Source organism: Zalophus californianus, chromosome 6 (assembly GCF_009762305.2).
Source record: "Zalophus californianus isolate mZalCal1 chromosome 6, mZalCal1.pri.v2, whole genome shotgun sequence".
In the NCBI taxonomy this organism is placed as follows: Eukaryota; Metazoa; Chordata; class Mammalia; order Carnivora; family Otariidae; genus Zalophus; species Zalophus californianus.
Window position 1 is genome coordinate 106,661,506 of NC_045600.1, and position 16,034 is coordinate 106,677,539.

The following is a 16,034-nucleotide window of genomic DNA, read 5'->3' on the forward strand; positions in this document are numbered from 1 at the left end:
CGCAACGCGGGCCAGAAAGCGGGCGGTGGGCGCTGTCAGGCTCGGGGCGGGAGTGCCGGGGCGAGCGTGGGGCGGGAGCCCGGGCTCGGCCCGCCCCGGGAGCCGGCCCCTCGGAGCCTCGGGCCCTGCAATGGGACGTGTTCTCCTTTAAGAGTTAAGAAACTTGAAACCTTGTTTGCGCAACAATCAGCGCCGCGGAGCCGCCAAAGTGTCTAGACTGGCATATGATGGGAGGCAGCCAATGACTCCGCGGCGCTCCTCCGGGGGCCCTCAGTGTGCGTTTGAGGAGAACAAAAAAGAGAGAGAGCCGAGCGGGGGAGCGAGCGAGGGAGCCGAGCCGAGAGAAAGAGCCGCCGGGCGCTGCCTCGCCAGACCTCGCAGGGACCGCGGGGCCACCGGGAGGCACTTTTTGTGGAGGGGGGAGGGGGACGACCTCTGCAGCCGCGGCGCCCCGGGCGTCCGAGCGCAGCGTGGGGCGGGCTGCGACCTCTGCCTCGGTGGATTGCATTTTTAATTAAGGATTCCCAACAGCTCTTTGGGATTTTTACAGTTTCCACTCATGTGTTGACACCCGCGTTCAGGAGAAACTTGCTCCAAGTGCATCTAGCGCCTGGGACCTGAGACGGAGTTGGCTTTTCGTGCATGCAATTCCAGGATTTTGGTTTTGTTTGGGGTTTCTTTTTCTTTCTTTCCTTTTTTTTTTTTTTTTTCTTTTTGCAGGGAGTAAGGAGGAAGCTGAGGGTATCAACAAACCTGCGTTTCGGATCCTGCAGGAAAAGCCCATGTAGTTAAGCGCTTGGGTTTTAAAAGCAGGGCTGCCCCGACACCTGGGGGGTTCGGCGCGAGCGCTTTGTGCTCATGGACCAGCCGCGCAACTTTTGAAGGCTCGCCGGCCCATGCGGGGTCTTTCTGGCGGGGCGCCGCCTGCAGTCCCCCTCCGGCGCCGGGGCTGGAGTTGCTGAGTAGCCGGGCCGCCGGGGTCCATGTAGCCGCTGGCCCCGCGCGGACTGCGGCTCGGCGCGCGCGTGTTCCCCGCCGTCCCGGCCCGGCGAGCTCCCTCATGTTGCAGCCCTGCGGCGCCCCTTCGACGACAGGCTGTGCGCGATCTGCACGGCGCCCGGCGGCGGAGCTTCATGTGGGGCTGCGGCCCGCGCAGCCGGCGCCTCGCTGAGGGAACGGACCCCCGGTAACCGGAGACCGCCTCCCTCCCACCCCTGGCGCCAAAGGATATCGTATGTTCAGGTCCAAACGCTCGGGGCTGGTGCGGCGACTTTGGCGAAGTCGTGTGGTCCCCGACCGGGAGGAAGGCGGCGGCGGCGGCGGCGACGACGAGGATGGGAGCTTGGGCAGCCGAGCTGAGCCGGCCCCGCGGGCACGAGAAGGCGGAGACTGCGGCCGCTCCGAAGTCTGCCCGGTAGCCCCGCGGCGGCCCCGGGACGCGGTGGGACAGCGAGGCGCCCAGGGCGCGGGGAGGCGCCGGCGTGCAGGGGGCCCCCCGAGGCCCATGTCGGAGCCGGGGGCCGGCGCCGGGGGCTCCCCGCTGGACGTGGCGGGGCCGGGAGGCCCGGGCTGGCTGCCCGAAAGTGACTGCGAGACGGTGACCTGCTGTCTCTTCTCGGAGCGGGACGCCGCGGGCGCGCCGCGGGACGCCGGCGACCCCCTGGCCGGGGCGGCCCTGGAGGCGGCGGGCGGCGGGCGGAGTCGCGAAGCCCGCTCGCGGCTGCTGCTGCTCGAGCAGGAACTCAAGACGGTCACGTACTCGCTGCTGAAGCGGCTCAAGGAGCGCTCGCTAGACACGCTGCTGGAGGCGGTGGAGTCCCGCGGCGGCGTGCCGGGCGGCTGCGTGCTGGTGCCGCGCGCCGACCTCCGCCTGGGCGGCCAGCCCGCGCCGCCGCAGCTGCTGCTCGGCCGCCTCTTCCGCTGGCCCGACCTGCAGCACGCCGTGGAGCTGAAGCCCCTGTGCGGCTGCCACAGCTTCGCCGCCGCCGCCGACGGTCCCACCGTGTGCTGCAATCCCTACCACTTCAGCCGGCTCTGCGGGCCAGGTGAGCGCGCGCGCCGGCGGGGGCTGGGGGTTCCCCTCCCCGCCCCGTTCCGAGGCCTTTCGGTCCGGGGCACCGCGGGCGGGCGGAGCTGCGGCTGCACCCGCCGGTGCCCCTGGAGGCAGGACAGCCCGGGAAGTGGGTATCAGGGCACACGTGTCCAATGGCACCTTCTTCTTAAGACTCGGGCAAACCTGCAAGGGTATGCATTCGAGTTTTCTCTGCAGCTTCAGGGACCAGTGTAGGCTGCAACTTCATAGACGGTGAAAGAGGAGGGCAGGCCTAGGAGAAGCCGAACACGAGTGTCGTCCAGTCCCCCGCCTCTTTTCCCCCCAGTCTGTGCCCAGGCCTGTAGCATTTGTGTACCTATGCTTATCCCTATGCTGTACTTTCCTATATCCAGGTAGATACAAGTTGTGAAATTGGGCGTAGACAATTCATGTCTAGAGACAAAAGTGTTCATAAATTGTCACACTGGTTCCTTTGTATAGTTTGGAGCAAAGCTCTCTCAAAGTGGAGACCACCTTCTTGCCCTGATTGCTCCCGGCATCCCTTGGGTGTCAAATATCAGGGCCCCCGCCCACCTCATCATTGTCAGTTCTGTGTCCAGTTTTTCTAGAGTTGAGGGTCTAGAGGTGGAGGAGGCGAGGAAGCCAGATATTAATTTTATTTACCTCTGCGAACTGCCTCCCTTCTTTGTTCTCTTCCTGGGATTTCCCCGCACACACCCCACCCCCAGCCCTGCTTACCTGAGCAGGCCCTGGGTTCTGGAGCAGAGGTGAGGACAGGTGGAGGCTTCTGGCAGGCCAGAAGCTTGCAGTTCCCCTGCTCTGACCTCTGCACTGCAGGGCTCACACATTTCAGCCCATAGCATCTTAGGGGTCTATGCATCAGGTGGCATTGGGGGTCCTGTGGGGGTGGGACTGCTGGAAGATTAAAGGCTGTTGGACCTGGGAGGGCTCTGAGCTCCTCCAGTCTCTGTGCCCTCTGCAGAGTCAGCATCTAGCCTGGGAGCACATAGACGGTCAGATCACAGATCTCCGGACTCCCAGTGTGGGAGGGGAAGGTGGGCCCAGGACTTGTCCCAGATGTCTTACTCACATGTAGGGTAGTGGCTGGAGGGGAAAAGCAGGTGTCTCCGTGGTTCCTGAAGAGAGAGCACTAATGGGGAGGGAGGGAGAAGGAGCATTGACCTGGCTGCCCTGATCCCCACACGGTCACTCCAAGCGGGACTCAAGGGCTTTTGGCAGTTCCGGACCTGTGGCCCATGGTAGGCTTTGTGTGCCCCTTGTTCCTCTTCTGGACAGCTTTTCCTGGAAGTGGCTTCGTCCTCTCTGCCACCCTGTCTCCTCCCTAACTCTGGGGAGGGGGGCCCTGTTTGTGGTTGCCCTGTCCCCAGTCATTTTTGTTGCGTGGGAGATAATTGGTGGGGCCTGCTCTGTGCTTTTAGCAGGCCTTGGCAACTACTTTCTCTCTTACCAGGTCAGTCTGCGCACAGATATTTGTTGAGCACTTCCTCTGTGCCAGGCATGGTGCTGGGTGCTATAGCAGGGAGAGTGGAAATATGAGTAGGATCCATGCCCTTAAAGAAACATAATCTTCCCCGTGGAGGTGGGGCAGAGACGAGGGAAGAAGGGCCAGGTCATTGGGTCTGAACTATCAGAGCGCTGTGGGATGTGTAGGTAAACAGGATCCCCTCCAGGAGCTCCATAATTCTATCTGGAGATGGGTAGGGGAGGTGGGCAGAGAGGAGGAGGAGGAGAGGGCCAGCTGAGAGTCAAGGTGCCAGGCAGGCTCAGGTGTGTGAGCCGGAAGGGATGCACACCCCTCCCTCCCTGGATTAGAAGTCAACTTAGGTGGTGGCTCGGGTTTGGCCGACTTGGGCGGGTACAGCTGCGGTGGAACAGTTCTTCCCAAAGCCCTGGTCCCAGGGTCTCTAGTAAGCTTGACCTTGGATGAGTAACCTCCTCTCACAGTCTCCCTACTGGTGAGTGGGTGGCTCTAGGAATATTCTCCGCATCTAATTCTGGACTGAGCATTGGTACTTGACTCCCTCCCTCATCCCCAAAGGAGGCACTGTTGCGTCTGTTCCGTGCCTCTTTGCCAGCCCTCCCTGCTCCCCCCATTCAGGCCACCCTGGGGGCAGTTGGGAGGACTGATGGTCTGGGAAGAGTTTTCAGTAGGCGCCAGGTTGACCCTCTCGCTTCATCCCCTGCCTGATGGCTTGGGCCGCTGGGACTGAGAACTAGGGAGCCCTTTGCTGCCCACCCCACCCCTGCTGCCTGGCCGCCAGCCTGGCTCCTAGAGCTGGGCGGGTGCATAGCTGGAGCTCAGCCGTGCGCATCCTGATAAGGAGACTGCTCCTTCCAGGGCTCTGGGGGAAGAGGGCTGGGGCAGTGGGGCGGACAGGCAGGCAGATAGACGGATGGACAGACACACTCAGGGAGGGCAGGCACGTAGCTGGAGGGTACACCCGAACACCCAGCAGGCCAACTGAGGGGCACCCCACCAGTCACCCCAGTGCCCCCCAGACCCCCACAGGGAGCCCAGGTGGCCAGGAGGCCCCTTTCTGGGCAGTGCTGATCCCTGCTGCTCAGAGCGAACCCTGCTCCCATCCATCAGCTTGCTTTGGGACACTGGGGCCAGTGCCCCTCTTTGGGCCTCTTTTCCCACGTGTAAAGTGAGGCGGTGGACAGAATCCCTGGGGTCTGATGGGCGGTTCCAGGGGACCCAGGCCTGCCTCCCCTGCCCTGCCCTCTCCCCCATGCTTGTCTCAGAAAGTGGGCGTCCTCCCTCTGTGCCCGGCTCTGTCCAGCACCTCCATCCCCGTGGGAGTCAGGCCCTGGCTCCCCTGCCCTCTTGTGTGTCTTTCTGTCCCGGGAAAAGCCAGTTCGCTGAGCTCGGTGCCTATGTGGACGGAAATGTGGAGAAATACTTTAATCACAGTTCTAACCTGTGTTTATACAGCTCCTTTCTCCTGAAAGTATCCATTAACTTTGGAATAAATCTCCTGCTCTTTGCTCCACCACTTTTTTTTTTTCTGTAATTATATTGAGTAAATTACTATTATCCAAATTGCGCCAGGGAAAGAGACGGAGCGAGAGGGAACTTCTAAACGACTGGAGGAGGCCGCCTAGGAAAACACAGGGTTCCCAGGCCAGGACTATAGGAATTAGAATGGGCTAAAAAGTTTTCCTTTTATTTGGCCTGGCATTATCCCTTTGAAATGAGATCAATTTCAAGTTGGGCTTCCAAGCCCCTGCCCCGCCCCTCTGGCGGCCCCTCGGCCTGCCCGCCCTGCTCCTCGGAGCTCCTCCTTGGAGGTGAGGAAGGGGTGATAATGTGCAGTTTGCCTCTTGCTGGCGCCAGCCGGCTGCGCTGTTTATCTGGCTGCCGGGGGAATCTGGGCAATTAGGCTCTGCCGGCCTTAAAGCGCCAGGAGCTCCTTTTCTGAGGCTCCCAACCCGGGCTTGGGGGTTGAGCCTTCAGGTTCTGGGGGTGGAGGGGACGGTTGCTCGGGAGGCCCCCTGCCCACCCACAGCCACCCCTGGGAGGCCCCGGGATGCGTGTGGATCCTTTCCTAAGGGAGATGCTGGGCTGCAGAGATGGGGGTGGAAGGCACTGTCCCAAACTGAAACATTACCAGGCGCTGGGAGAGGCTGAGAACTCTCCTGGCTTTAGAGTTATGGTCTAGATCCCAAAAGGCTAAGTACCCCCTGGGGGCTAACCAGAGGCTAGTCTGGGCTGAGCTGAGCCGAGCACTAACCTTCTGGTACGCTCAGCCCCTGGCTGATTGCTTACTTCTGAAGGAAGTTGGAGGAGATTCCTGAAGTTGATGCCTGAGGCTGGAGTGTCTGATTCTCTCTCTCTCTCTCTCTCTCAAGTCCATTTCTTTTAGAGGGGCCCTCAGGGTTCTAGGAGCTCTCCCCTTCAAGTTTAGAGCATCTAAGTTACTACTGAAAAATCAATACAACTTCTGTAAGTGCTGAGGTAGCTCCGAAGAGGGGACTGGGTAGAGGGCCTGGAGGCAGCCCACACTTACTCTTCTGACCTTTTGTCTCCTACCTGAGTACCCGCCTTGCGCACCCGAGTTAATGACCTGGGACTCCCCTCACCCAGATCCGTGGGGCCGGGAAGTGTTGGGAGTGAAGTGGCGGTGGCCAGTTAAAAGTCGCCCAGGACTGTTCTTGGAGCATTATTATTATTCCTAGTAGTCAAAAAATGGAAAAAGTCTAAACATCCATTAGCTGAGGAATGGCTAACCAGATGTGGTATAGCCATACGATGGACTGCCGTTCAGCCATAAAAGAGTTCATAGATGCTACAGCATGGGCGAGCCTGGAAAGCATACGCCGAGGGGAAGAAGCCAGACACAAAGGGCCACATACTATGTGATCCTGTTAGTGTGAGATGTCCAGAATAAGCAGATCCATAGGGACCGGAAGTAGATTTGTGGTTGCCTAGGGTTTGGGGGTTGGAATAGGGACCGACTGCTAACGGGACAGGGCTTCTCTGGGGTGAGGAAAATGTCCAGTAATTACATGGCGGTGTTGGTCTCACAACTCTCAATATACTAAAAACCACTGAATTATACACTTTAAAAGAGTGAACCTTAGGGTATGTGAATGAGAACTCAATTGTTTGAAGAAAAAAAAAAAGGTAACTCGGTATTGGGTCCCCACCTGGCCTTCTGCTTTGCTTTGCAGAAGTAAAATAACATCTCCTGCCTTACTGTGTGGCCTTGGATAGGTCCTTTACCTGGCTGGACCCCAGGTGCCCGAACCAGTTAAAAGGAGCAGTTGAGCTGGGTGAACATGTGACATTATAAATCCCTGTGTCTTGGGGTGGAGTCCATAAGCCTTCATACTTTTTAACTTGCCCAGGATGGAATTTAGCATTCAGCTTCCAGCCTCCAAAGTTGTTCAGCAGTTCTGTGTGAACCATTTTGCTGGAGCAAATGGGGGCCTGGTCAAGTCCCTCCTAAAAGCTTTGCAGTTCCTCACAAGCTGGTGTGAGGGACATTTCAAATTTATAGATTTGCTTTCTGCCTCATTCACATTAGGACACACCCAGCCTGGGAGTGGCCGTGGGTGGTAGGAGTCTCGGGTGGCTCCTTCAAGAAGGGACTTCGATAGCCCTTCTTCCCTCCACATTGTGGGTCCCAGAGAAACAGCCCCTGGGAGAAATGCTGGGGTTGGTGACAGTGGCTTGACTCCAGCTGCCACTGCCCATTGCTGCCAAGTTTCACTTTTGGGGGACAGATCTGGGAGGCCAGTTGTCCAGAGCACCCCACCATGTGTGGCCTGAGCCTCAGCCAATCAGATTTTTGCAGAAGCAACCCTAACACAGGAATTACAGGCCTTCCGATAAGTGAGTGGGGGAGTGGACGGGGCATGAGGCCGGGGAGCAGGAGCCCTGGCTTCTGGCTGTGGCTCTGGTTGTCCCACCGGTTTGCTGTGTGTCCCCGGGGGAGTCACCTCGCCCCGCCAGGCCTCTGTGTTCACTGTACAGTGGGCGCGCCTGCCTCGGTTCTCTTTCCCTGTGGAGCTGTAGCCCCACTTGCATTTTGCCTCTTGTCCTGAGAGGCCGGTCCTCACTCAGGTCTGGTCTCTTGCCCCTCCAAGGCCCTGAGGACCAGTGGGCCAAGTGGCTCCTACTGAAGGCAAATAGTTCCCTTCCTGGAGTCTTGTTGGGGGGCTCCTTTGGGTCAACCCTTTCAGCCTCTAGGTCTTCGTTCTCCACACCTTTGTCTGCAGAGGCCCCCACCTGTCCATTATCCTGGTCACCATCGTCTTTGCCTGCACATGTTCATCGAGCGCTTTCTGTGCACGTGATGGACTGATGACTGGGGTGAAGGGGTGTAATACGGGGTGCCTCCTGTTGCCTGTGTCCTTGGGATGTAGAGCAGAGTCAGGGCCTGGACCCCGAATCCAGTTCCACCATGATTGGCTGGGGGGCGGGGTGGGGAAACTGGGTTAAGTCAGTCTTCTCATCTGTAAAATGGGGATGAGAATGGCCACCTTATTTATTTTTGAGAAAGGACGAAATAAGAAGTGCCCAGAAGTGTGATTAACCACGCTGTACCTAAGATCCAAAAGAATGCAGTTACTTACAATAAATGAAGTTGAAAATGCCCGGTGTGGAGAAAGACACAGGGTAGGCATTCAGCAAATGTTTGCTTCTCTCCCGGTGGCTCTTCCATGATTCACTTTTCCTTCTCCCAAACGCCTGTCCACAAAAGATTCCCTGTTTCTAGACCTCAGAGCCTTGACTTTGTTGAAGTAATTTCAGGCTGGAAAAGCCGGGTGGGGAAGAAGTGAAGCTGCATTGGGTGTGCAGAGGAAAACAAACGCTCCTACAACGAATTGTGCCTTATTATAATTGCGAAGAACACTTATTACCCCTTGTGTCATTACTGATACCTGCCTAATAATAGTTATTACCGCTTTACTACCACTGAGAGTTTGTTTTCGTTTGCGATTTGATGGTGTTTAGTTTCATTTAGGGAAAATGAAGGGTCATTTCATTCATGCAAATTGTTACTTAGTTTAGCAAATTGTTACTTCCCCTAAAGCAAGAGGCTAAGGAATTCTTCTGAAGACAAAATATATGTTGTTAGGGAGGAGTATTTTAGGCAAATGAAAGGAAACCAAAAGAAAAATACCATAGACAATAAGGAATCACAGAGGGTCTGAGCCGGGAGGCCATGGAGAGCTTGGGGTGCACCCCTTCTCTTTACAAAGGGGGAGATTGAGGCTGAGAGCTCGCTGGAAGTGACTGGCTTAAGGTCTCCCATCTGCGAAGCTGGGCTGCCTTCCTGGGCTCTAGCCCGTCTTGCCCTTCTCCCTGCCCCCGAAGAATGTCAGTTGTAATGCAGCTTATTTGGAAGGAAAGGAGCTTCTGTGTCTCTCACACTCAGTTCTGATTAGAGTTGCCAAATTTAGCCAATAAAAGGACAGAATGCCTAGCTGAATTTGAATTTCTGATAAAAACAGCGCGTAATCTTTTAGTGTACATACGTCCCAAACAGGGCGAGGGACATACGTATACTAGAAATTATGCCACATACATCCAAACTTGAAATTTAACAGAGCATCTTGCGTTTTTTCAGGCAGGTATCCTAACTCTGACTCTCTCTGCACCCAGGTTTCATTTGTTGTAACGACAACTGTTAGTGTTTGTACAGGCACTTTTCCAGAGTACCAAGAGCTGTTTTACGTATATTATCTTCGTTTGCCCTCCTGGCAAACCTGGCAGGTCTTTATGATTATAATCCCTATTTCAGAGCTGAGGAGACAGGCTCAGAGAGGGGAAGTAACTTGCCTGAGGTCACACAGCCAAAGGAGGCAGATGAGGGCTTGAGTCTGGGTCTGTACCCCAAGCCTGTGGCCTTCCCCGTTGGGAAAGAGTTTCCTGGGGGCTGGGCTTATTATTTGAGGACACCAATCATCAAAAGCCAGGTCGAACCCCCAGGTGTGACCTCCCCTGCCGCAGCCGTGACGTGTTGTGTCTCCTGTCTTCCAGAATCACCACCACCCCCCTATTCTCGGCTGTCTCCTCGCGACGAGTACAAGCCACTGGGTAAGTGTGTCCTCCTTCCCACCCAGCTCCCTTTCAGTCCGGGATCGGGGTGGCGGGGGGGGGGGGGGGGGTGGGGGTGGGGGGGTGGGGGCGGGGAGGGACGGGCAGCCTCAGTGCCGAAGGGCTGGAGGGAAGGAGGGGGCGCAAAGCAGGCCTGGCTGCCTTTGCGATGGGGCAAAGTTTTACAAACACACCTACACTTGGGCCAAAGCAGACCCAGGCTCTGCAGCGGGCTATTTACATCTTGAAATTCCTCCGCTCATCATTAACCTCTCTGTGACCTTTAAACATGGGCCTGTGGGAGATGAATGGGTTTTGGCTTAAGCACCTCATTCGAGATGGGTTGGTGTTTCTCCCTTTTCCTCTCTCCCTCCCCCAGCCCTCGGTTGCTCTCCTTTTAGTTTGCGGTAATTAGCCCTATGACAGATAGGTAGAGCATGAAGTCACCGTGGAGAGGAGTGGTGTGCTTCTCCCCGTGTTAAGCCAAGAAGTTCACCTGGGCAGAAACAACAGTTGGACCGTGGAGACAGCTTGTGTATCAGTGCAGGAAGTCGCTGGCATGGTCCGTCCCCTCCGTTAGCTCAGTGGAGGTGGTCATCGTTTTAGGCAGGTCCCATTTGGAGGTAGGACGGGTTTTCTGGAAAACCTTGGGGCTAGACGAGCAGCTCAGATTCTGGAGTAGAGGCATGTGGTTTTGAAAGTGGTGATGGCTTGTTTTCTGGCCCTGCTGTACCCTCCAGTGGAGGATCCCAGGGGTGGGGCCAGTTAGTTTGGCTTTACCAGTACCAGGAGAGCAAGTTTGTTTCCCAGGCAGTTCCCGTGGGATTCAGGCTCTCAAAGCCAGCTAGCACGCAGTGATGCTAATACATTCCACCAAGTGGCCACAAGAAGTGGGTTCGGTTTTGTTTTTGGTAAAAGCCTCTTCCCAAGTAGCCTGTGTCAGCATCGTCTGGGAGGTCACTCCTAAGTGTCACAGACTCTCAGGCATCCAGGCCAGTTTGCTTTCCAGGCCCCCCTGTGGAGTCAGAAGCGCCCCCCAGGTCCGCTCAGGAGTTTGACCTCTTCGGTCGAGGGGGACAGAGGCTGTCCCATGACGGTGTGTGAGTCAGTGGTTTAATGATGGCAACTTCCTCATTGTTTCTCCCCATGTCTGGTCATCCCGTGGATGGAGGAGCTTTTTTTAGTTCTCCGGGGAACCGAAGAGGTCATCTGGTGGGACCCTGTCACTTCACAGATGACGAATCTGGCTGAGGGATGGAGAGGGCCCCCCAGCTAATGAGCAGCAGGGCTGAGGCGGAAACCCACGAAGCAGCCCCCTATTCAGCTCGGCCGTTCTCCATCCCTCCCTCATGGGCCTGTCTTAGCATTTCCCGAGTCAACATAATTGCACTAGTCGCTTAGAAGATCCCTAGTTCCACTAGAGGAGGAAAAAAAAAAAGCAAACAACCCAAATGTTCTCAGTAAATGTAGCCCCTCTGTTTGAATGTCAAGAATCGTTGCCCTGAGGAATTGCGGGTCAGCCTGTGATAAAGCAGCAAAAATCAGGACAGCGCCTGGCCCTGCAGAGTGACCATTTGGAAATCAACAGGTGTCGTGGTTATTTTACAAATGGGACAACTGAGGCCTAGAAAGAGGAAGCGACACCCGCTGGTGGTTACACAGCTCAGGAGTCTGCAAACTACGGCCTACCATCTGTTTTTGTATGGCTTGTGAGCTAAGGATGGTTGGCACTTTTTTAGATGGTTAAAAAAAAAAATTCAGAAGAGTACTATTTCCTGACGCGTGAAGATGACATGAAATTCAAAGTCTAGCATCCATACAAAAAGTCCTGCTGGAACATGGCCGTGTTCCCCCATTCCCACATCGTCTTTGGCTGCTTCTATACTCCAGCGACACAGTTGAGTTGCTGTAACAGAGATCCTCTGGCTCACAAGGCTGAAAGTTTTATTTATGACGGGGGCCCTTTGCAGAAAATGTTGGTGAGCCCTGATTTTTCTGACTGGTGGCAGAGGTGGGACTCAAACCTGGGACCCCGGCTTCCAGACAGGGTCCCTCCATGGGGCTTGAGCAGTGATCAAGGTGGGGAGTGTTCTTTTCTCCACCAGCCACTGCCCTGCTTCCGATGTCAGGGGTCACTAGAAGCAGTAAACGGCAATGCACAATAAGGCCTCAAGAGCCTTGAAAGGTGGAAACCATTCCCACTCCGGGGACCCTCACTCACAAAGCTGTCCACGTGGGCTCCCTAGCGGCTCCCTTAGAAATAGGGTTCAGCCTGCAATGATGTTACTTCAGACAAGAAGTGGCAGCAAGACTCAGGGCGCTGAACACTTCGGGACCAATAGATATGAAAAGCAAAACTCTCTCAAGAAGTTCCTGCTTGGGCATTGTGGGCCTTATTTTTATTTTAAAGAGATTTTCCATCTGTCCTTGTTTCCCTCCTAACACGTTTTACCAGCAGATAACTTTTTCGTGCCCCGATAAATAGTCTGAGCTATTTTTTGTATTATTTTCTTTTCCTTGCATTGTTGCTTTTTCATAAACAAAAAGTCAGTTCACTTCTAAGCCTCTGTGATCACATGAGACCAAAAAAACAAAATAAAACCCAGAACACCCAGTCAGCATCTGGCAAGTGGGAAACAAACAAAACAAAACAAAACAAAAACCCCAAATTGGTTAATGTTTCATCTTCCCGTTCCCTAAACCTTGTGGTAAAAGGGGGGAAAAAGATCCTACGGGATCGAATGGAGTTCTAGCTAGCCAGGGTTTCAGTCTCAGGAATCCCCAGCTTGGAGTGGCTCTCTTGAGCCAGGTGGGACCAGCTGAGCCAGACCTGGGTTGAGCTGGGTAAGAAGGTGACGAGCTGTCAGCCTCACCGACCATGCCTTATGACTCCTTCACACGGACAACACCTCGTGCCTGGGAGTGGAGGAAAAATTTTGCGAGTCGGCCTGCCCAAAAAGGCACCGGCTTGTCTGGGTAGCAGCTCAGTGTTCCAGAGAGAACGTGCAAAAGATTGTCCTCTCCCCATCTCACTCACTGCACTGCAGACAGAAAACAAATAATGCGCACCATGTGAAGTACTTAAAATTACTTAAAAAAAAAAAAAAAAAGAATGCCTTAAAAAAACAAAACAAAACAAATCAAAAACACAGTCCAGGCATTGAAAGTTGCTCTGTGAGCAGGTTTGGATATTAAGGAATGGAGGAGGGAAGAGGGAAAAAAAGTTAATCTGGGAGCAAATGCTTGAGCCCTTAATTAGAGGGGTGCGAGTGCGACAGAGTGAGGGTGGCTGGTAACTTGTTAAAACAGAGCTTGCCCAGCTCCAGCAGGAGGAAGGAAGGAAGGAAGGAAGGAAGCAAGCAAGAAGGAACAACTTGGAGAATTTTAATGGTGGTAATTAAGTGCAGCAACTATGAATTGTTTAGGGGCTTAATTTAACCTTACCCACGGAGCCTCCAAGTTGCTACTTGCTCAGTCCCCTTAACTTGGGTTATTTCTGTGGTCAGAGTAGTTGAGACTTTTTCAGGTGCCAAGACTGCAAGAGTCAGCATTTTCCAGAGGAGTTCCAGGGCTGGCTGGCCTGGTCTCGTGTGGTCATGGGACGAGGTTACAGAGTGGCATCAGAAAGCTGGGAGGGACACGGTGCCCTTTGCAAGCACTTGCGTGCACACACACACGCACACGCACAACACACACGGATGCGTGAGAGAGAAGAAGAGAGAGGAGCACTCCACCGCCGACTAAGTTGTCTTTCTCTTTCCTCCGTAGATCTATCTGATTCCACATTGTCTTACACTGAAATGGATTCCACCAACTCCCTCATCACCGTCCCGGGTGAATTCTCAGGTTGGCGTTTCTGTCCTTGCACGGTGCTGTTGTGTTGAACTTCACAGAAGGGGACAGGTGGGGGCGGGGAGCTTGATGGAGGCCTTTTTGATTTCCTCTCTCCTCTTCTTTTCCCATTTCCTCCCACCTCTTGGATTGGAAGACTCACTGTCTTCGTTGCCGGCGTCCTTGGGGTTAAGAACGATCTGCACGAGTGAGATCTAAAGTCGGTCACTTGGAAAGTGCCTGCTGGGCCACGTGCCCACCAGTTGTCTCCACCTTGTCTCTCGTGGGACTGGTGAAAGCCCAGCACGGCCCTCCATCCCTCTGTTGAGCAGGGGAGCCTCTTGTCCCAGCTGCTGAGAGGCCCCAAAACGCATGTGTTTGTATACCTTTATCTTTGTGGCTTTTTCCTCCTGTCCACACTCTGGGGAAGGACAGACATGGGAGGTCAGAAGAGGGGGAAGTCGAGTGGGTAGAACGAGCTTGGGGGAGGGTCTGGCAAGCGAGGAGTTTGCCGAAGGCTGGTGGTTTCCATGTCTCTCCCTGAGCGGTGGATGCTGGGCTAGGAAGCAGAGAGAACCCCAGTTTGGAGTCCCCCAAGCCCCTGCAATGAAGAGTTGGCCACAGGGATCCTCCCATTCCTGAGAATAGCTAAACCTAGCTTTCCTTAAGAAACGGGAGGCTGGCCGTGACCTGGGGTCATCGGGGGCCAGGAGGGACTCTGGTGCGGAGGTCTGTGGGACCCTTTGGGAGCATGGCGGGTGGGTGTGCTAGGAAGACAGCTGGGGCCTGCGGCCTGGGTCTGTGCTGCGTGGCGTGACAGCCACTCAGGCTGGTGCTGCTTCCCAAGTGGGCATGGCTGGCTCCCCGGGTGAGCGCCTCTGTTTGTGTGCCTCTGAGCTGTCCTCTCCCTGCCCCACCCCCCGAGGCGTAATGGCCACAGCAGTGACCATAGCTGTTTATGGAGTGTTTCCTTCTGACCATGTCTGCTGCTCCGGCCCTGTACATGCATCGTCTCAGAACAGCAGTAGAGTAGGGGCCCCGGGTCACATAGTGGCAGAGTCATTCGCCACCATGCCCCTGTGCTCCTGACTGCTGTCCCGTTCCCCCTTTTCTGCCAGGGCTGAGTGTACCTCCAAAGCTTCCGTTCCCCCGTGTGTAGTTCTGGCTGTCATTCTGGCCATCCTCTTGCCGTGAGTCTAAGGGGGGCACGGTGCTGGCTGCGCATGGCTGCCTGGCCATTTCCCAGGTCTGAGCCCTTCCCCATTCATTCCGTATTCCATCAAAACCGTGGGAGGTCAAAGAGGTACGCCTGTATCAAAGATGGGAAAACGAGAAGCTGGAGCAGGAAGTGACTTGCCCAGGGTCCTATAGTGGGTCCCCTTGCCTTCTGGTCTCTGGTAGCCCCTCTGATTGGGGTTTTCTTCTGTGCCTTTTGGCCCCTACTCGGTTATAATGCCTTTCCTTGAACGACCGTACCAAATGAGCACAAGAAGTTAATATTTTAATCCATTCTTTTTCTTCTGTGCCTATAATTTTGAAGCAAGAGGCTTAACAGTATTTCTGAATGCATGATTCTGTGCCCCTGCCAGCCCTCAGAATGTATTTAATTTAGGTGGATTGCATTGGCATGGGTCGTCTAGATGGATGGGTAATTTTTCCACATTCTCTGCTTCCACCCCCACCCCCCGGTTAATGGTGGAAACTCCCATTTGCGGAGATGCTTTAGAGTTCCACAGTCGGGGTCCGTTTGCAGGTATAGTCTCTTTGGATCTCTGTCCTCCCAGAGCTGGCTGGGTGTGTGGCTCAGTCAGGAAGGAGCAGACCGCAGAGCATCTGCAAGAACCAGGAGAGAGTGCCTTCTGGAGGGCCATGTCCAGAGACCCTGGGGGCTGTTAGATTTGGCGGCCTTTGGGGCCCCGGGGGCCCCCCACGTCTGGGATGACCACCCAGTCATTCTAGAGCACTGGGTGGTACTGGCCAGTGAGCAGATCCCTGCTGCTCTTTACTGTGGACAAGGCCTGCCTGGTTTGCATGAGAAAATTTGGCGTCCAGTGGCTTGGAATTCTGAGGGGCTGAGGGAACTGGGGAGAAAGTTTGGGGTTTCAGGTGTGGGGGTGGGGAGAATCAAATGGGGTCTGCTGGGCTTTGGTCTGAGGTCGAGATTGTCTCAGGAGGTGGGTGGAGCATTCTCCATGTGGTCACCCGGGCACCTTCCAGGAATGTCACTCATCTCCTCCCGTTCTGGGGGCTCGCTGGTCAGCTTTTCCAGCTTACTTGTGCTGTGGGGTTCAGAGGACCAGTGGGTTGGCACTGCCCTCGCCTCCTGGGAGCTCCTAGGCTTGGGGCTGTGGGAGCTGTCACCCTGAGGACAGGCTCAGGGAGGGAGGCGCTGCAGGGTGAGGGCAAGGCCCAGAGGGGTGACAGGTCTCAGTGGATGAAGGCGGGAGTCATCGGCTGGGATGGAATGCGGGGCCTGCCCAAGGGCAGGGCGGGAGGTGAGGTCAGAAAGCTGACGGGCAGAATGTGTTGGGCCAGGCCAGGGTGTTTGATGTTTTAAGGACAGGTAATAACCGCTGCTAC

The 16,034-nt window shown here is 55.4% G+C and overlaps 1 protein-coding gene across 2 annotated transcripts in view; it reads left to right on the top strand.

Moving 5' to 3' along the window:
• Positions 1 to 243: 243 nt before the first annotated feature.
• Positions 244 to 16,034, top strand: part of SMAD6 (SMAD family member 6) — a 74,812-nt gene continuing 59,021 nt past the window's right edge. Inside the window, exons 1-3 of one of the 2 annotated variants that reach the window (XM_027568785.2) lie at positions 244 to 2,045; positions 9,567 to 9,623; positions 13,392 to 13,469. In XM_027568785.2, coding sequence (XP_027424586.1) covers positions 1,235 to 2,045; positions 9,567 to 9,623; positions 13,392 to 13,469 — 946 coding nt within the window. In that variant the 5' untranslated portion in view covers positions 244 to 1,234. The remainder of the gene's footprint in view (positions 2,046 to 9,566; positions 9,624 to 13,391; positions 13,470 to 16,034) is intronic. The other variant, XM_027568786.2, reaches the window with a different exon arrangement.